Below are 21406 nucleotides of genomic sequence, written 5' to 3'. Positions count from 1 at the left end.
TCTCTCTCTCTCTCCCTCTCTCACTCCCTTGCCCTCTCTAAAATCAATACAATGAACATTAAAAAATAATCTCCTACGTTACTGGTAATGTTCTGTTTCTTGATCAGGTGCAGTGTTGGGCAAATAAATTTGTAAAATGTGATTTTTATGTTTGCTCACTTTTATTGTTAAAAATGGCCGCTGCCCAGGAATGTGATCTGTGAAACTGCTAATTACCTTAGTGCTTGGGAAGGGCCATTGTTATGCTAATGTTGCTAGAGGAAGGGTTTTGGCGCCAAGAAAAAGTTTCAGAGAAGTGAGGAAGAAGGAGGCCATTTTTGCAGAGAAGAGAAGGCAGCCAAGATGGCAGGGTGCTGAAGGAGAAGCCAGTTTGTGCAGAGACGAGAAGGGAGAAGATGTGTAGATGGGAACCAGAGGGGCGAAGGGCTTTGTGAGCTCCGCTGAGACTGGTGGGGGCCTTTGATTCCAGGAAAAACCAGAAAAGATTCTCCTGTTGTGGAACCGGAGAATGTGTGAGTGGGTTGGTTTTGGAGCCCTCTGTGTGTTTGTGTTTACTTACCAGCCAGTTGTGAGGCTAGAATAGAGAAACGGCCCATCAGTTTTTGGCTGCACAGTTTCTTTACTGTCTGTCCGAATCTAATGGGAACCTGCACATGCCTAGCCGTGATGGCTGCGGCTGCTGGCCATACATTTGGCATATTTTGTGGCAGGATTTGGATCAGATCGGTATGGAGCCGCCGCCACCCTTGAGGGGTGGGGTAGAGGACTGGCTGTTGTACGGTTCCCCCTCACTGTCCTTTTGGGACCGTGGGCTGGCCGATTTTTACAGCCCTGTGAGAGGAAACTGAGAGAGCTAAGGAAGAGACTACCGGAGGCCTGCAAACCGAGCAGCAGAAGGAGTTGGAATGGCCACGGGAGAAAGATGCTGTAAAGCCAGGAGCCATGGCCAGAGCCACTATCACAGCAGCCCAGCCTATGCAGGTTCGCATTGGATTCGGACAGTCGGTAAAGAAACAGCGGAGCCAAAAACTGATGGGCCATAGTCTTTAATTCTAGCTTGCACCCGGCGGGCAAGTAAAAATACACACTGGGCTCCAAAACCCAGTCACATTCAGTGCTCACAAAGCCACTGACTTATCTGAGTTTCCTAGAATCAAAGGTTTCTAGCTCACCAGCCTTATTCTCCTCAGTTCCCCATCTCCTTCCTTATCCCAGATACAAACTCTACACAAACTGGCATCTCACTCAGCACTCCACCATCTTGGCTGCTTCTCCTGGCCTCCTCCACGTGGCCTTTCTCTGCTCTCCTCTGCTCTCTCTTCTAATGATAATCTCAGGAACCAAGAGGCAAACTCCCGTTTTGCCCCCACTTTATACTGTAGCTTCACACCCTTTAATCCAATATACAAAATAGGGAAGTCCCTAATACAGTCACTTCTCTGAGGCATGATTGGATTGTACCACCCCACATCAAGACGGGTGGGAGAGGCTTAATCCCAAAACCAAGCCCCAGGCCACAATGATCCTGTCTGCCCCCAACACACATTAATATCACCTGGGCGACGGCATCTTTAACAAAGTGAGCATAATACATTTTATCTGCCCAACAGATGCGGATCCTGGAACTGGAGCGAGCGCTGAAGAAGGAGGCCATTTATTTGGAGAGTGAGAGTGTGAGAGAAGGAGGCCAAAATGGAAGAGAAGGAGAGAGAAGCCAGTTTTACTAATTAAAAAACCATGTTGGCCTGACTAGGCGGTGGAGCAGTGGATAGAGCGTCGGACTGGGATGCGGAAGACCCAGGTTCAAGACCCCGAGGTCACCAGCTTGAGCACTGGCTCATCTGGTTTGAGCAAAAGCTCACCAGCTTGAACCCAAGGTCGCTGGCTCGAGCAAGGGGTTACTTGGTCTGCTGAAGGCTTGCAGTCAAGGCACATGTGAGAGGGCAATCAATGAAAACTAAGGTGTTGCAACGCGTGACGAAAAACTGGTGATTGATGCTTCTCATCTCTCTGTTCCTGTCTGTCCCTGTCTATCCCTCTCTCTGACTCTCTCTCTGTCTCTGTAAAAAAAAATAATAATAAAATAAATAAATAAATAAAAAACATTAAAAAAAAAAAAGAAACCATGTTGGCAGATGGGGAACCAGAGGTGACTGAGGCTGGTGGGGGCCTTTGATACTAGGAAAACCCAGAAAAGATTCTCCTGGTTGTGAAACCAGAGAATGTGTGAGTGAGTTTTGGTGCTCTGTGTTTTACTCGCAGGCCGGGTGTGAGGCTAGAATAAAGGAATGGCCCACCAGATTTTGGCTCCGTGGTTTCTTTACCGTCTGCCCAAATTCAACGGGAACCTGCATGTGCCTGGCGGCGATGGCCAGGACTGCTGGCCATACATGCAGGTTACACAGTGTTTGTGCAAAATTCACTGAACTCTATGCTTAGAATATGTATACATTTCTGTATGTATATTGTTTTCACCAAAAAGTTAAAACAGGAAAAACTCCCTGGTTTATTCTTATATACACTGTTTCTGGAGAACTCTTGACTTACCTTTCTCTCAAAGAACTATAAGGCCCTGCAGGGCAATGAAATATATATTTTGCCTTTATATTCTCAGTATCTGTTTTAGTGTTTGCAACATAGTATATGCTCCATAAAAAATTGGCAAATATGCCTGACCTATGGTGGTGCAGTGGGTAAAGCGTAGACCTAGAACGCTGAGGTCGCCAGTGTAAGGCCCCGGGCTTGTCTAGGCAAGGCACATGTGAGAAGCAACTATGAGTTGATGCTTCCCGCTCCTCCCCTCCACCCCCTGCCTTCTCTCTCTTTCCTTTCTCCAAAATCAATTTTAAAAAGTTAGCGGCCCTGGCCGGTTGGCTCAGCAGTGGAGCGTCGGCCTGGCATGCGGGGGACCAGGGTTCGATTCCCGGCCAGGGCACATGGGAGAAGCACCCATTTGCTTCTCCACCCCCAGCCCCTCCTTCCTCTCTGTCTCTCTCTTCCCCTCCTGCAGCCGAGGCTCCATTGAAGCAAAGATGGCCCGGGCACTGGGGATGGGTCCTTGGCCTCTGCCCCAGGCACAAGAGTGGCTCTGGTCACGGGGGAGCGATGCCCCGGAGGGGCAGAGCATCGCCCCATGGTGGGCAGAGCATTGCCCCTGGTGGGCGTACCGGGTGGATCCCGGTCGGGCGCATGCGGGAGTCTGTCTGTCTCTCCCTGTTTCCAGCTTCAGAAAAATACAAAAAAAAAAAAAAAAAAAAAAAAAAAAAAAAGAATGAATGAACAGAGGGAAAGAAGTGGCTTTTGGGTCCCTTCCTCCCTCACTCTGTTCTAAATATTATTTGTTCCATGTCCCTGATGGAACACATAATAGCTCCTGCCGCAAAGTTACACCTCTGACATACTCCCCCTGAGTAAACTTGTGAGACACCACCTGGCTTCCTCTCCCCCACATGTCAGGTGTAACTGATCCAGAACACCAGCCCGACAAGGGCGGGAGAAAGGACGCAGGTGTAGGACGTTCTGTCCCTAGTACCAGCACTTCTGCCCTGCCTGGCTCTGAGCCACCTGGCTCAGGCCATCCTCACCATGGCTGGGACTCAAGCTGGAGAGATTATGTCCTTGGAGATTCAGCATTGCTAAAGCTTCAGTTTGCATCTTTGCTGTAAATTGCTACCTAAACTATTCAGCTTATGTAGAAATTTGAAAACTATATATTTGAATTTTTAGGAGTAGCAATGGATACTTTTTTTTTACAGAGAGAGATAGTCAGAGAGAGGGATAGATAGGGACAGACAGGCGGGAATGGAGAGAGATGAGAAGGATCAATCATCAGTTTTTCGTTGTGACACCTTAGTTGTTCATTGATTGCTTTCTCATATGTGCCTTGACCGTGGGCCTTCAGCAGACCGAGTAACCCCTTGCTCAAGCCAGCGACCTTGGGTCCAAGCTGGTGAGCTTTTGCTCAAACCAGATGAGCCCGTGCTCAAGCTGGCAACCTCGAGGTCTCGAACCTGGGTCCTCTGCATCCCAGTCTGATGCTCTATCCACTGCTCCACTGCCTGGTCAGGCTGGATACATTTTTTAAAGCAAATTTACATTAGAAAGTGAGGAACACCCTAGGTGAAATATCACCTGTCATTTATTCAGTCACAAATAATTACCAAGAGCTTCCTAGGGATACAACAATAAACAAGACTCATTTCCTTAATGAAGATCACAGTGTAATGGGGGAGACAGACAATCAAATAATAATATCTAAGTTTTTCATAGTACTAATAATGTGCTGGGCACTTTACAGATATATTCATTTCATCACAGTAACAACTCAGTAATGTTCTATTATTATTTCCATGGAAGAGTTAAAACTGATAGAGTTAGCCTGACCTGTGGTGGTGCAGTGGATAAAGCGTCGACCTGGAAATGCTGAGGTTGCCGGTTTGAAGCCCTGGGCTTGCCTGGTCAAGGCACATAGGGGAGTTGATGCTTCCAGCTCCTCCCACCTTCTCCCTCTCTCTCTCTCTGTCTCTCCCTCTCCCTCTCTCTCTCTCCTCTCTAAAAATGAATAAATAAAATAAAAAATAAAATTAAAATAAAAAAAACTGATAGAGTTAGGCCTGACCAGGTGGCACAGTGGATAGAGCATCAGACTGGGATGTGGTGGACCCAGGTTCGAGACCCTGAGGTCGCCAGCTTGAGTGCGGGCTCATCTGGTTTGAGCAAGGCTTACCAGCTTGAGCCAAAGGTCGCTGGCTCGAGCAAGGGGTTACTCGGTCTGCTGTAGCCCCCCCCCCAAGGCACATATGAGAAATCAATCAATGAGCAACTAAGGAACCGCAACTAAGAACTGATGTTTCTCATCTCTCTCTCTTCCTGTCTGTCCCTATCCGTTCCACTCTCCCTGTCTCTGACACAAAAAAACCAAACAAACAAAAAACACACACAAAAAAACTGATAGAGTTAGGAAAGTAAAGTGAAAGGAGTAGGGAAACCTGATTTAGTTCTACGAGTCAGGGAAGTTTTCTTTAATCATACAAGGTTGAGGTGGAGATCTGAGGGTTGAGTTGGTATATAGTAGACAAAGCGGCCTGGGGGAAGAGAATTTCAGGCAACAGTAACATCAGATGCAAAGGGATAATCATTTGAGAAACCAAAAAGTTGCTTTGTAGAAGAAACACAGGGAGCCCAAGATGAGGCAAGAAAGATAGCTAGGGGCCAGATCACCAAGGTTTTTTTTCCATCTTCAAAAATGATAAGGTGCCTGACCTGTGGTGGCGCAGTGGATAAAGCGACGACCTGGAAATGCTGAGGTCGCCGGTTCAAAACCCTAGGCTTGCCTGGTCAAGGCACATATGGGAGTTGATGCTTCCAGCTCCTCCCCACCTTCTCTCTGTCTATCCTCTCTCTCTCTGCCTCTCTCTCTCTCCTCTCTAAAATGAATAAATTAAAAGAAATAATTAAAAAAAATAAGGTTAGTAAAGCAAAGATAATTAGAAGATTTAAGGTTTAGCCCTAGATTTGCTCTTGATAACCTTAGCTATCTCTTGGTGGCTCAGTTTCCTTATGGGGGAAAAAAAATGAGTGGATGGACCAGAGCTCTCAAGTGGGCACTGGTTCTTAATCTCTGATTCTAGGTAAGGCTCTGCTGCAAGGCATCGCCAACCTGAGCTGCAGGCCCTAGCTGCTGCTGAAGGCACGGAGGCCTCTTCTGACTCCTTTGTAGATAAAGTACAAATGATAGAGAACATCATGCACAATAAAGCACACAATAAATATGGCTGTGAGCATGGTTTGTTCCCCTTGGTTGAAATGAAGGATGGACCGTAATAATTATGCAATAAGAATAGTGATCTCTTTTGAGCATTTACTGTGTGACAGATGTATTGTATATTTTAGGTATATTCAAAAGCTGACGCTTCAGGTCTTACCTGAGGTGGATTAAACGGTGGGTGGACCCGGCATGCACCCTGGGCCCCGACTCCTGAAGGGCCCCACAGAACCCCTACTTTACACTGTTTTTTCTAATGACACCAAGTTTGGTTTCATGTGTGCAATTTTAACATTAATAGTACATGACATTTTTATTTAAAAATATGGTTAATATGTATTTTTATTTTCCCTGGCTCTCTCTTTTATTTAAGGGGTCCAATATTTTCTTCTGTGCCTGGGGCTTCAACCGACCTTAATTCGCCTCTGGATCTTACACAACTTTGGGAAGGTCTTCACCACCCAAATTTGTCCTGCCTACTGAGCATGCCCAGTCCTGTTTCATATGCCCAGGTGTGTTAACTTAAGCAATGACTTCTTCTGGGTTTGCTCACTGGCTAAGTTGAAATTTGAGCCCAGTTTTGACTCCAAAGCTTAAGGTGTTGACCACCATTCGATGATAATGCTACTATACCTTATTAAAACACAGGCAACTCCGTGTAACTCCGTAAATAGCATGACATTGTCTCTTAAAGTTCTTTCTGGGTGAGGAAAGTGCTTTTTATAGCTGGGACTGCTTCTGTTTACTTGGTCTCTTCCACACTGGTTAATCCTGCCTACAGCTGTGTCCTTCACTGTCCTTACACTGTATTCCTAGGTTTCCTCCCTGCAAAAGACAACTCCACGAGAGCACATGGTGCTTGTGTTGTGCCAGCAAAATTTCACTCCTCTCCTTATCCAAGTCAGCCTTCCTTTCTAAAAATAATTGTTCTCCTTCTTCCTCTCAGGCCTGTGAGTAGTTTGGTCACCTAACGAAACACAGGCACACTCACAAAGGTTTCAGGGAGGGAACAACGTGAATGACCTTGCAGAGGTATCTACACTAGGGACAGGATTAGCAAACCTGAAACCTCTACAAATATTTCACGTCTTCCCCCTGCATTCCTCCGGAAGCTGCTCGCTCCTGTCGCGCCCTCCTCGCCCAGTCTCCTCTCGGCTAGCTCCGTCATACAAAGCCAACCCGCCCATCTCGCCTTTGCAAACCCGGAGAACTTCAGTCCCCATGTTGAAAGTCGTCGGTGGCGGTGGCGGGCAGGACTGGGCATGCTCAGTAGCAGGGACAGGTCTGGGAAGCGAGGAAGCCGCGTTTGAAGTCGCGCGGCCGGCGGATCCGGGGGAGGCGGGCTGTGGGGATCCTGGCTGGGGGTGCGCGGGGGTCCCCGACTCCGCGCCGGGGGCAGGCATGCTTCAGGCCGGCGCGGCGGGGCCTGCGCGCGGGGGGCAGGACGCGGAGGAGCTGGAGGAGCCGCTGGGAGGAGGGGAGGAGCGCCCAGCTTGCCGTCCCCCGGCGCCCGCTCTGCGGCTGCTGAATAGGAAGCCGCAAGGAGGATCCGGGGAAATAAAGACGTCCGAGAATGACCTCCAACGAGCCCGCCTGAGGCGGGACCCGCGCGCTGCCCTACCAGCCTCCGGCATGGGCGACCACCGCGCACAGCCGGAGCGCTCGGCCCCGCACGCCCCGGCGGCCCCCGCGGGCGCCGGCGCTGCTGCGGTGAACGGGCTGCTGCACAACGGGTTCCACCCGCCACCCGTCCAGCCGCCGCGCCTCTGCAACCGGGGGCCCGCCGCCGGCGACGCGGCGCCCCCGCGCCTACCGCTCCAGCCGCAGCCGCCGCCCCCTCAACATGACTCTCCAGCCAAGAAGTGCCGCCTCCGGAGGAGGATGGACTCCGGGAAGAAGAACAGGCCGCGTAAGTCTCGCTGGGAGGGGAGTGCCAGTGCGAGGCAGGCGCGGCGCGCCGGGCCAGGCGCCCGGGAACGGCGGGGCGCGCCCCGTGCGCCCCTGAGCCTGCAGTCGGGGGCACTGCTGAGAGGGGGCGCCCGGAACTGATTTTTTCCCCAAGGGGCTCTAAGTACTAAAGCTTGCTGCCCAAGACTTGCTTGCTTCCATCTGTAGAATGGGGCGATTGGACAAGGAGCCAGAGCTGGTCCTTAAGTTGCAGCTCTCCAGAAGGCAAAGGCACTGGCCAGCTTTATAATGCACGCGTGCGAACATTTGATGGGGTCTGGGAGTAAGGATAGAGCTGGAGGCACTATTGGAGCCCCCTTTTCCCTTCTCAAACCTCGTCTTTCTGAGGTTGGCGCTCTGGCAGCCAGCTTGCCCTTTGAATCGTAGAGTAGCCGCCAGTACCTTGGGTCTATTGGCGAACGCAAGGATATGGAGGCGTGGAGTTTGACAACACTCCAAATCACAGCCTATTAAACGCTGTTTCTTCACAGCCAATGAAAGAACCTTTTGGTCCAGACACACCCACTGATACCATGTGGGCCGGAACTATGTGGGCCAATGAGAATAGGAGGTGGATTTTTTTTTTTCCTCCCGAGAGTGGAGAGGTAGAGTTGAGGGTTTCCAATGGTAATGGACAGGGCAGAAATCTGAAATGCATTATTTCACAATCTAAAGCTTGTATATGTAATGTTAGTTTGTAGAATACCTTCCTAGCAGGGCATTCTGGGATGCAAATTTGTAGATCGAGTTTAGAACTGGTTTTTCCTATTTGAGCCGAACTTCATTCAACTGGTTACTTCTTTCTGGGTGTCTTTAATGAAGCTTAAAAATGGCAAAAAGCAAAGTAAGTGGAATGCATGTTAATAAGTGATTGCATTAAAACATGCACCTTATTTTCTTTGATACACGGAAATGGCTAGACAAGTTTTGGATTTGTCTGTAAAAGTTTGCATTTGGCAAACAGCTTCAGTTTCTTCTGTTTCTGTTTATCAATTTAGACTCTTAGCTTTTCTACATTCGATTAACGTCTCCGAGACATTGGAAAGTATTTTAACCAGACTGTGGGATGTGGTGACTGCTACTGTGTTTTGTAGGTCTGAAATGTTTAGGTTTAAAGTTAAGATCGTGTCTGGACCTTTGAAACCCCACAGCAGATTTGGCTATGGTTGTAAGAAAGACATTCAGCACCTGAATTTGTATTACTTTGTTTTGAGACTTTTTAGAAAATGACTTTATTTATGCACTTAATATTGATTACTTATGATTTATTAACCTGTTTTACTTCTTTTGAAACCACATTTTAGTCGTTTCTTTCATCTACATGAACAATTGTAGGAGAGTTTGCAATGTAAATACCTAAAATATAATGAATCACATTTTTTAAAATATTGTTTTTGTTTAATATTGCTAGCTTGAATGGTTTATGCATAATTGAGGGTATAGCGCCACTTAAAATAATTTTTGAGGAATTGAAAATACAGTCTTAATAATGGCTTGTAGGTAGAGTAAAATTAACCTTGAGCCTTACTTGGTACTTGCAAACCCACAGAAATTATTATTTTAGAATACAAGAAAATATAACTTTATGACTGTGTGCTTTGTGTCAGAAAGTAAAGTGGTTTGTATTTTTCACAAAAATAAAAATTTAGTTAAGTTTAGTGACCATGACACTTACAAGCTTTTAACAAGAATTCATCAAAATTGACTTTTCATTATTTTACCACATTTTCTTTTTTTAAATTTGAACCAACATTTCTGAAATAAAATGTACACCCTTTGAGTCGCATAGGCTGTGTTCATCCAAAATTTCTTACTTAAAACTAGGCTTACTCTAATATCTTTATACATTGCCTATTCACATTCAAGTGTCTTTTTATAAAAAATATTGCTCAATCAGTTGAAAGTTAGGTACTCTAAGATAAATCTACTTGGAGTTAAGCATATTGTGTTTTCTATGTTTGATAGATTTTCAATTATTAGGAAGAGTATTTAAGTGTTCTAAATGAAATTTAAGAGTATGTTAGTGGTGGAAGCATCAATGCTGGACAAATAATTTCTACTTACCAGTTTACAACCTCAGACACCTACTTCTGTCCAAACATGAGATATGTTAGGACAGTCAGATTACCACTCTTAGACAGGCACCTGGAATACACGTGTGGGTAGGTGTGTTTCTGTTTGGTAATATTTTGGGTAGAATACAATAGACATTAGAATGTCTAATGTTTAGCCTGACTAGGCGGTGGCGCAGTGGATAGAGCGTTGGACTGGGATGCGGAAGACCCAGGTTCGAGACCCCAACGTTGCCAGCTTGAGTGCGAGCTCATCCGGTTTGAGCAAAAGCTCACCAGCTTGAGCCCAAGGTCGCTGGCTTGAGCAAGGGGTTACTTGGTCTGCTGAAGGCCCGCGGTCAAGGCACATATGAGAGAGCAATCAATGAACAACTAAGGTGTTGCAACGCGCAACGAAAAATTAATGATTGATGCTTCTCATCTCTCTGTCCCTGTCTGACTCTCTCTCTCTCAAAAAAAAAAATCAACAAATAGAATGTCTAATGTTTAGAAATGATACATGGAATAAAATAAATAGTTCAGTAGTTTTTGATTATTTAAAAAATTTAAATCTGAGCCTTCAGTGCAGGGGCTATTCACAGTCTTCTGATCTAAAAATCAGACCAGTGGCAGGTTGATTTTGGTAAACCAAGAAGGGGAAATATTGTTCACCGTTTTCATGTAAAAGACCATCATCTCGCTCTACTTTATCACTGGACAGCTTTTCAAGACTGCTTCCTCAAGCTTCCTTGGCTACTTTACCTGCCTCTGTACTTAGCAGCTGTGTGACCTCAAGTTATTAGTTCTCATCTTGAAATGCTGGACGTGGCTGGGTGATCTCCAAGTGTTGTTTCTTGTATCTTCAAAATTCTCTAATACTGTGGGGTTGACCGTTCTTCCTACCTGACTTCTGCACTAGTTGTCCACTCTGCCACATACATGACTTAGTACTTAATTATGCATTTGTTTGCCTTGAGCTGGTTGTTTCATGTTATCTCCCCAGTTAAGTTGAAGACGACTGACTATAGATGATATATTTCTTTCCTCTTATTCCTTACACTTAAATATTTGATGATGTCACAGAAAAAAGGTACAAGTGGCATCACCCATCATTGAGGTAGCTGTTTCCATCTCTACGAACGACTTTGGCAGACTCCTTCAGTGGAGTTTCCATATGGTATTGATAGGGAGATTCCTTTGGTCTGCTCCTTGGAGCTCTGATTGTTTGAAGCATATGTAAATAACACCTTAGGGACTCAACTCTCCTCCCAAATATTTTGAAACTAATGATAGTGAGTGCCTAATGTAGTATTGTAAATGGTGTAGTCATTCAAACACAAGAGCGATTGTGTTCAAATTGTAGCTGAAAGACCGGAGCCAGTTATTTAATTTCTAGGCTTCAATTTTAGTATCAGTAGGATCGAGATAATCATACTATCTCATTGGGTTGATATATGGATTGAATGAGATAATATATATGAAGAACTTAGGTTCCTGCTTGATACGTAGCAGTTATTCCATAAATGCCAACTGTCTTCACCATCACACAGAACACCATCCACCATTAATCCATTGGACAAGACAACTGAGCTGGCAGAGAAAATCTCAGGGTGACTTTCTTAGTTAAAATAAAAAGGGCCTAGAATAGGAAAAACCAAAACATTTTGTTTGATTAGCTATAACGCTCCTACTCTCATAATTGCTTTATTTTACCCTCCTCTTTCAGTTGGGTAATACAAAAATATATACCAAAAAAGCAGGAAAAAGCACCCACAGTCCCATTGTTCAAAGAAAACATCAACTTAAAATGTGCCATATTTTAAAGGTAGAACTCAATAAAATTTGATTACTTTTTTTACTTAAAAATTTTAGCATAAACATTTTCTTACAGTATCAAAACGTCATTTTTAATGATTGTATTGTTTTCTCATTATTCCGTTATATGAATATACTGGTAACCTTTCCCATAGCTTTGGGTTACAGTTAGGGTCTCTATGTCATTACTAGTGCTGCAGCACCAACTTTCTATGTAACTCTTTCCACCCAGTAAGAGACTTTCGATGAAGTTTGTAAACACATATGTACTTTTGGAGAAGAAACAGAAATGGTGCAAAGTAGTATATAAATGTTGCCTTGAAATCCTGGATACCAGATTTCCCCATGTATAAGACGCACTCTTTTTTGAAAAATTTGGGGTCTAAAAACTGGATGTGTCTAGCCCTGGCCGGTTGGCTCAGCGGTAGAGTGTTGGCCTGGCGTGCGGGGGACCCGGGTTCGATTCCCGGCCAGGGCACATAGGAGAAGCACCCATTTGCTTCTCCACCCCTCCCTCCTTCCTCTCTGTCTCTCTCTTCCCCTCCCGCAGCCAAGGCTCCATTGGAGCAAAGATGGCCCGGGCGCTGGGGATGGCTCCTTGGCCTCTGCCCCAGGCGCTAGAGTGGCTCTGGTCGTGGCAGAGCGACGCCCCGGAGGGGCAGAGCATCGCCCCCTGGTGAGCAGAGCGTAGCCCCTGGTGGGCATGCCGGGTGGACCCCGGTCGGGTGCATGCGGGAGTCTGTCTGACTGTCTCTCCCCGTTTCCAGCTTCAGAAAAATACAAAAAAACCCACAAAAACCCAAACTGGATGTGTCTTATACAGTGGTTGTGGCATTTCAAGTGTCATAGATGGAACTGAGGACAAGGCGATATATGAAGATAGTGATTCGTCATCAGACACAGACAAGGACAAGCTAATGGATGGGAGTTTTGACAGTGATGAGGAGTTGTATGAATTTTATGATGAATAAAACTTGAGTTCAATAACTTTATTTAATACATTTTTTTTTTCAAATTTGGAGCCTCAAAATTAAGGTGCATCTTATACATGGGGAAATAAGGTCTTTTAAACCCCAAGGACACTGTTAGGTAAACCACACTGCAGGACAGAGGAGAAAATGTAAACGAGATATTGTGTATGTCACTGAACTGTATACTGCAGAAAGGCAAATACCTATTTGAGCAGCATCAGAAGGCTGGAGGAGGTGAGCTGCCACCCTCCTTCCCCGTGTGTCAGAACACGCAGGAGTAAGCATTGGATCAGTGTGGAGGCCTGGGGGGTGGGAGGAGGAGGGAGTGTTGTGGCTTCTCAGATCATCCAGATGAAACACTAGGCAGAAAATAGGTGAGAGTTTATTATTACATAACACACTCACGGGTATAAACAGAATAAACCAAAAACAGTTACCAGTTTTAGTGAGCCACCATGGTGAAAGTAAGGCTTCAATTTTCTAAATACTGTGATATCTCCACTACAGTACCTCTGAATCAGGCTAATTGCAAAAAACAGGATAAAAGATACATAGGTAGCCTGACCCGTGGTGGTGCAGTGGGATAGAGCGTCGACCTGGAAATGCTGAGGTCGCCAGTTCAAAACCCTGGGCTTGCCTGGTCAAGACACATATGGGAGTTGATGCTTCCTGCTCCTCCCTTTTCTCTCTCTCTCTCTCCCCCCTCCCTCTAAAAATCAATAATAAAAAAAGATACATAGGTAGAATTTTTTGGTTGAATCTGTATCGGGTGTGGATACATGTGCATTTAAAAAATATTTTATATATCATCAGTACTTCTAGATGGATGGCAAGCATTGCAATTTTTTTTTTTGACAGAGTGGTCAGAGGAACAGATAGGGACAGACAGACAGGAAAGAAGAGAGATGAGAAGCATCTATTCTTCGTGGCAGCTCCTTAGTTGTTCATTGATTTCATTCTGATATGTGCCTTGATGGGGGGGGGGGCAAAAGGGGCTACAGCAGAGCAAGTGACGACTTGCTCAAGCCAGTGACCTTGGGCTCAAGCCAGCGACCGTGGGGTCATGTCTATGATCCCACACTCAAGCCAGCAGCCCCATGCTCAAGCTTGTTGAACCTGTTCTCAAGCGGGTGACCTCCGGGTTTCAAACCTGGGTCCTCTGCATCTGAGTCCGACGCTCTATCCACTGTGCCACCGCCTTGTCAGGCAAGCATTGCAAATTTAAGACAAAACAGCCAAATGAAAAGCAAGAGCACTAGCATTGCTACCTTCTGGGATGTGGTCAGATTCCTGAGTTGTCAGTGAGGTTATGAATCGTACAGTGCACATTTAAACTGAAGATGAAGACTTTAAAGGCAAAAGCATTCCAGCATGAAAGTGGTTAAGTCTGGTGTCAGGGTCTGGTAGACATATGAACACCACTTATCCCCAAAAGACCAGTAGGTAGATTTCAACTGGAATACAGAGCATAATTTGTTTGGCATAGCAACCAAAGATGGAACGAGTGCTGTTAATTTTTAACATGTGTGGCATTAAACAAGTCAATAAAACAAAATCCATCATAGTTTTGGAGATAGAATTAGTAGTGAAACAAAGGAGTAACTGGTTTTGACAGGTTTGTTTTTTGTATGTGTATGATAGCATGCCTTTTCATTGTGTGTTTTAATTCCAACCAACTACCATGAAATAAATCAAGGTTTGTTTTCTGTTATATTTAATTACATGTGCTTTAGCTTTAATATATAAGCTAGTATTCACTTCTGGATGACAATATTCTGAATCAATATGGAAACTGTTCAGTGTGCCCAACATAGTACACAGAATTTCTAAGTAGACCTTTTCTCTAGTGATGACATCTTTTAGATCAGGGGTCGGGAACCTATGGCTCGTGAGCCAGATGTGGCTCTTTTGATGGCTGCATCTGGCTCGCAGACAAATCTTCAATAAAAAAATTAATAACATTAAAAATATAAAACATTCTCATGTATTACAATCCATTCATTTCCTACCGCTCATGTTCATGGTTGTGGGTGGCTGGAGCCAATCACAGCTGTCCTCCGGGACAACACCAAATTTTTATTGGATAATGCATAAGGTACATGGGTTGTTGTATAGCTCTCATGGAATTACATTTTAAAATATGTGGCGTTCATGGCTCTCTCAGCCAAAAAGTTTCCCGACCCCTGTTTCAGATGCTTAGAGTTGGCTAATTGTGTGTGTGTGTGTGTGTGTGTGTGTGTGTGTGTTTCCCCTTGGAAATATATTTGAAAGAAGGAGATGATTCAAAGGGCTAAGAGAATGTTATTTTTAGAGGCAGTTACATCAAAATGATCTGGACCTCTACAGATTTCTTTATAGTTTGGAAAGAGGATGGAAAATCTTATGACAATAGTAGGTACCACCAGCAGTCTCTTTGGTTGACTGAATAGAGTAGCTATTATTGAGCTACAGCTTTGTGCCTACTGTTTTTACAAAAGCCTGTGATCACCACTCTTATTTGACAGATTGGGAAAGGGAGCCTCAGAGAAGAAGAGAAGCAACCGGCCCTAAACATGTAGTCATTAGTTGTTGGTAGAGTCAAAATTCAAACCTAAATCCAACTCTGAAACCAGAAATATCAGAGTTCATGCTGCCTGTCACCAATTCAGCCAAATACGTAGAAACAGAGATTGAATCTTTATGTATGGGTGCTTCATTCAGATGGCCAGCAATCTGGGGAGACAGGGATTACATTCCCAAACCATCTCAACCTGGTATTCACAGCCAAACTTTTTTTTTTTTTTTGTATTTTTCCGAAGCTGGAAATGGGGAGGCAGTCAGACAGACTCCTGCATGCGCCCGACCGGGATCCACCCGGCATGCCCACCAGGGGGCGATGCTCTGCCCATCTGGGGCATCGCTCTGCCGCAATCAGAGCCATTCTAGCACCTGAGGCAGAGGCCACAGAGCCATCCTCAGCGCCCGGGCCAACTTTGCTCCAGTGGAGCCTTGGCTGCGGGAGGGGAAGAGAGAGACAGAGGAAGGAGAGGGGGAGGGGTGAAGAAGCAGATGGGCGCTTCTCCTGTGTGCCCTGGTTGGGAATCGAACCCGGGACTGCTGCACGCCAGGCTGACGCTCTACCACTGAGCCAACCGGCCAGGGCACAGCCAAACTTTTTATAAGGGGGAGAAAAGGGTAGGTAAGGGTTTCGGAATTTCAAGGGATAATCAGCTCATAGTCAGAATTAATTGGATCTTAGTCACCAGGTAGAATGTCCTTGGAGCAGAGAGGGTTTGCTTGCAGTGCCCTGGGGCACAAAGGTGGATCCCTTGCGGATTTTGTTATGGTAAGTCATGTAGGTCTGTTCAGGTATCTCAGTTACTGGAACAAAGCTTTTACTTGCGTTCATTAACCATTGTACCCACTGATCATAACCAAAGCCAGCATTATGCAAGCTAAAATTTCAACTTTTTTTTTTTAGAGAGATAAAGAGAGGTAAGGAGACAGATGAGAAACATCAACTCATAGTTGCATCACTTTAGTTGTTCATTAATTGCTTCTCATAGCTGCCTTGATTGGGGGGGAGGAGTTTTCCAGCTGAGCCAGTGACTCCTTGCTCAAGCTAGGATCATTTCCATGATCCTACACTCAAGCAGGAGAGCCTGTGCTCAGTGACCTCGTGGTTTTGAACCTGTGACCTCAGCATCTCAGGTCGATGCTCTGTCCACTGCGCCACTACTGGTCATGCTAAAATTTTAACTCTGGAGTTCCCCATCAACACCATTGCCAGGTAGCTGACATTCTGTCCTGCCACAATGAGCCTATTATATATATATATGTTGGGAAAGAGAAGTATGTGTTATAAAACTTACATATAAGGTAAGTGTATGCCATTTTTATACCTTTGGCAAAAAGCTTATCTATGTGTTTGTGGAAGTAACAGTAGCATCAGACACTCACAGCACTGGGAGATAGTTATTGAATGTAGATTGAATTGTGTCCCTGCAAAATTCATATATTGACCTCCTGAGCCCAAGGTGATGGTATTAAGAGGTAGGGCCTTTAGGGAGGTGATTATAAGGTCATGATGTGTGAGTTCTTAGGATTGGGATTAGTACCCTTATAAAAGAGACCCCAGAGAGCTAGCTAGCCCCTTCTGCCATGTGAGATTGCAGCAAAAAGCCCACTAGGAAGTGGGCCCTAATCAAGACACCAAATCTGCCAGCACCTGATCTTGGAATCCAGATCTGTGAGAAATAAATTTCTGTTGTTTATAAGTGACCTAGTGTATGGTATTTCTGTTAAAGCAGACAGAATGGAGTAAGACAGGTGCTGTTGTATCATGATCCTCCTTTACAGGTGAAGAAACAGGGAAGGCTCAAGTACTGTACTCGGGTAAAACCATCTAAGTTCAGATTTTGACTGTGGTGCTACGGGGTCAGACTCAGGATTCCAGTGGGTTCTTAGGAAGTGTGGGCAGTTTCTAGAGTGGAGACTTCGAGACTTTTGGAGCCACTAGACCTGGATTCAGATCCTCATTCCACTAATTATTACCAGTGTGGAATTCTTAGAAGCTTTCTTTGTTTAATAGAGATAATGGGGGCCCTGGCCGGTTGGCTCAGCGGTAGAGCGTCGGCCTGGAGTGCGGGGGACCCGGGTTCGATTCCCAGCCAGGGCACACAGGAGAAGCACTCATTTGCTTCTCCACCCCCCCCCCCTTCCTCTCTGTCTCTCTCTTCCCCTCCCGCAGCCAAGGCTCCATGGCCCAGGCGCTGGGGATAGCTCCTTGGCCTCTGCCCCAGGCGCTAGAGTGGCTCTGGTCTCGGCAGAGCGACCCCCCGGAGGGTCAGAGCATCGCCCCCTGGTGGGCAGAGCGTCGCCCCTGGTGGGCGTGCCGGGTGGATCCCGGTCGGGCGCATGCGGGAGTCTGTCTGACTGTCTCTCCCCGTTTCCAGCTTCAGAAAAAATACAAAAAAAAAAAAAAAAAAAAAATAGAGATAATGGGGGGTGTGTGTGTGTGTGTGTGTGTTATTTTTTTTTTTGGTGCCTATATATATATTTTAAATCAGTTTTGAGGAACAAATGTAGAAAACACAAAGTGTGTAGTAGAATGTGTGGACCCTGGCCTGACCAGGCGGTGGCGCAGTGGATAGAGCATCGGACCGGGATGTGGAAGTACCCAGGTTCGAGACCCCCGAGGTCGCCAGCTTGAGCGTGGGCTCATCTGGCTTGAGCAAAAAAATAAAAATAAAAAGCTCACCACCGAGTAACCCCTGGCTCAAGCAAGGGGTTTCTCTGTCTGCTGAAGGCCCGCAGTCAAGGCACATATAAGAAAGCAATCAATGAACAACTAAGGTCTCGCAACAAAAAACTGATGATTGATGCTTCTCATCTCTCTCCATTCCTGTCTGTCCCTATCTAATCTATCCCTCTCTCTCTCTCTCTGTCTCTGTAAAAAAAAAAAAAAAAAAGAATGTGTGGACCCTGGTACGTGCACAGTAAAAGATATTTTACTATTAAATCTAGCTACTGTTAATAGAAGACCTTTAATGTTAATATTATTACTGTTAGGCACAAAGGCTTTTAAAATTTTCTGAAATCTCAGGATTTTCGTGAACTCATCTTATTGCAAATGAGAACCTTTTTGGGATTGAGTTTCAGGATATCCTCCAACTTGAGCTGAAGTCACCTGAATGGCAGCTCCCCTAATTCCCTCTGGCATTTCTCAAAGTACATCTGACCTGTGTCACAAGTCTTGAGCTCATGGTCACTTTCAAAGATTGCCAGATTACAACCGACCGCTGAGACTGAGTACAGCACACCCCGCTCGAGAGTGAGCTGACAACTTTAGAAGAAGGATGTGTAATTTATATTACTGCTCATCTAGTGCCAGGACAGAGTTCCTTTTGGGAAAAGGAAGTGTCTTCCTTTGATCTCTACTGTTTGGTATCTCAGGCCTTGGGTGTAAGGGAGGCAAATATGCACAAAAGAGATGAGAAGGATGAGGAAAGTGAGCGCTTTTCTCTTATAAAGGCTGCATGAGTTGAACAAGTCTTCAGAATTCAAAACAGCTGCATCCAGTTCTTGGCTCTTTGTTTTAACCCACAGCCTAGCAACCTTTTCTGGCAGATGAGGACACGGATATTTCTGGGTGCCCAGTGCCTTCGAGACCAGCATGTGAACCTCCTGGTGGGTCTGGCCTTGACCCTGTGCTGAATCTGAGGCCACAAGGACTTTAGATAACAGCTCAGGACAGGCTGGACTTTTGTGAACCACTGTGACCTATGGCCGGCCTGGGCAATGCCAGTTACTAGGAACCCTCTGAGGCTTCTGGACAAACAGCTTCAGTCCAGCCTGAGGTAGGCAGTCCGGGAATGAAAGAGGCAAGAATGGACTTAGTTAACCTCAAGCTTGATATGTGTAAGCAGTATGGTGAGGCTTCTAGCAAAACATGAACACTCGGCCCTGGCCGGTTGGCTCAGTGGTAGAGCGTCGGCCTGGCGTGCGGAAGTCCCGGGTTCGATTCCCGGCCAGGGCACACAGGAGAAGCACCCATCTGCTTCTCCACCCCTCCCCCTCTCCTTCCTCTCTGTCTCTCTCTTCCCCTCCCGCAGCTGAGGCTCCATTGGAGCAAAGATGGCCCGGGCGCTGGGGATGGCTCCTTGGCCTCTGCCCCAGGCGCTAGAGTGGCTCTGGTCGCAACAGAGCGACGCCCCGGATGGGCAGAGCATCGCCCCCTGGTGGGCATGCCGGGTGGATCCCGGTCGGGCGCATGCGGGAGTCTGTCTGACTGCCTCCCCGTTTTCAGCTTCAGAAAAATACAAAAACAAACAAACAAACAAAACATGAACACTCAGTAAATGTTAGCTATTATTATGGGTGGTGGTATTAGATGTCCTTCCTTATAGTAAGTCAAAATCTGCCTCCTCATCACTTTTACCCTGTAGTCCCTAAACATACAGTATATTTAATCTGTGTTCTATATGACAGCTCATTAGATAGATATTTAAAGACAATTGTTTCATCTTGATTTTTTCTTGGGGTCCTACCCTCTGAAGAACCAAGACCCAAACCCTCATCTGCCAAACTTCATCACCATGAGATTCAGTGTGGATTGTATTGGGTTGCCAGAAAGTGTTACAGGTTAGACGGGAGGATGGCTTCTTGGGAATTACCATCAAGGCATCAAGTAAGTGTTGACTTAGATGGCCTTGAACACTGAGATTTAATAACCTCTGTGGGTCCTCTGTGGGGCAAACCAGTTATTAATCTTGGGCCAGGCACTGTGCTAAACTATGGATGAGACACTTGGCTTCATATGGTTCTAAGCTGGAGTGCAGTCTGAAGGCTGCCTTGCTTGATTTTACTCAAATACTGTGGGTATGTGAGTAAGAGGATTTGAACATAGTTGAGGATCTTTACTATTTATAATTCCCCAATTTGCCTATGTTTGATGAAAAATATCTAAAGTGGCCTGACCTGTGGTGGCGCAGTGGATAAAGCATCGACCTGGAAATGCTGAGGTCGCCGGTTCAAAACCCTGGGCCTGCCTGGTCAAGGCACATATGGGAGTTGATGCTTCCAGCTCCTCCCCCCCCTTCTCTCTCTCTGTCTCTCCTCTCTCTCTCTCCCTCTGTCTCTCCCTCTCCTCTCCAAAAATGAATAAATAAAAATAAAACACTTTAAAAAAAAGAAAAATATCTAAAGAGATGCTATGTATTTAGGGGAAGTAATGTAATACTAGTTTGGCCAAGGAGATATAACATCTTACCTTTTAAGGAAGGTTCTTATGAGAAAGTGGCCCAAGTGTGATTTATTCTTTGAGGTGACCATGTAATATTTCATCAACAGTTTTAAGGAGTGGTAGGGGATACCACAGGAGTTTCAGTAGTATGTTGGAGTTGGTTCCTACGGGTTCTGGGAGCTGGTCGTATGCATTACTTCCCAACTCTGCATTCAAGGTCCTTGTGTTTGTAGCTTGAAATTGGCCAGAGTGGGTGTATTTACACAATGAAAACTTGGCAAATGCTGAAAATCACAGCTTTATTTTCAGAGATCAAGTTGTTAAACATTTACTGGTATACCACTGGTTGGGATTCAGGTCACATGTCACTCAGAGTAAAGCCCCAGAGAGCATCAGTAATACAAACAGAATTATTAAAGCATCTGAGGCCGAGAATGGGAGCAAAAGGTCAACATGCCCTCTGCTAAGTAGGACAATGCCAGAAGACAAGTTAGATGAGGGAGCTTCAGTCTCAGGAAAGTAATTCACAAATATTTGAGGGCCCACTATGGTATAAGAGTGGACTTTATAATCACATTGTTATCTGCCTCCATTTCTCCCGCTTAAATTCCTACCTCATATATAGTTGGGCTTAGTGCTGAACTGCCCAGTAAGTAGAACAAGCAGGTATTAGAGTACCAGCAGTGTGCTAGGGGGACCAAGTAAAGGAGAAGAAAAGAATATACTACACGTCTTTATGATAGATATGTACAGGGTTGGACAGATGGAGGTTTACAGCTGTGAGTACACAAAACAGTTTATCCTTTTTAATTAAAATAATTTTTTAAATTTATTGATTTTAGAGAAAGAGAAGCATCAATTTATTATTCCACTTATGTATGCATTGATTGGTTGATTTTTTTCTTCTTTTTTTAATGATTGGTTGATTTTTGTATGTGCCCTGACCAGGGATCAAACCGGTGACCTTGATGTATCAGGACCATGCTCTAACCCACTGAGCTACCTGGTCAGGATGAGTTTATTGTATTATTATTTATTTATTAATTATTGTATTATTTATTTATATTATGCACTGTGTCATTATAACATTCTTTTGAGTTGATAAAGCCATTGTAATAATTATAACCCGCATGTC

The 21406-nt window shown here is 45.3% G+C and overlaps 1 protein-coding gene across 3 annotated transcripts in view; it reads left to right on the top strand.

Annotated features, from left to right (window-relative positions):
- Window positions 1–6755: 6755 nt before the first annotated feature.
- The window catches only part of PANK1 (pantothenate kinase 1), a 75322-nt gene continuing 60671 nt past the window's right edge, over window positions 6756–21406 (top strand). The window contains exon 1 of one of the 3 annotated variants that reach the window (XM_066239405.1): window positions 6756–7673. In XM_066239405.1, the coding sequence (XP_066095502.1) occupies window positions 6986–7673 (688 nt within the window). In that variant the 5' untranslated portion in view covers window positions 6756–6985. Of the gene's footprint in view, window positions 7674–8321; window positions 8556–16277; window positions 16407–21406 lie in introns of those variants that run through there. The other 2 variants (XM_066239406.1, XM_066239407.1) reach the window with 2 other exon arrangements.

This window comes from Saccopteryx bilineata, chromosome 7, assembly GCF_036850765.1.
Source record: "Saccopteryx bilineata isolate mSacBil1 chromosome 7, mSacBil1_pri_phased_curated, whole genome shotgun sequence".
In the NCBI taxonomy this organism is placed as follows: Eukaryota; Metazoa; Chordata; class Mammalia; order Chiroptera; family Emballonuridae; genus Saccopteryx; species Saccopteryx bilineata.
Note: the sequence above shows the minus strand (reverse complement) of the source record. Positions and strands in the feature narration are given on the sequence as shown.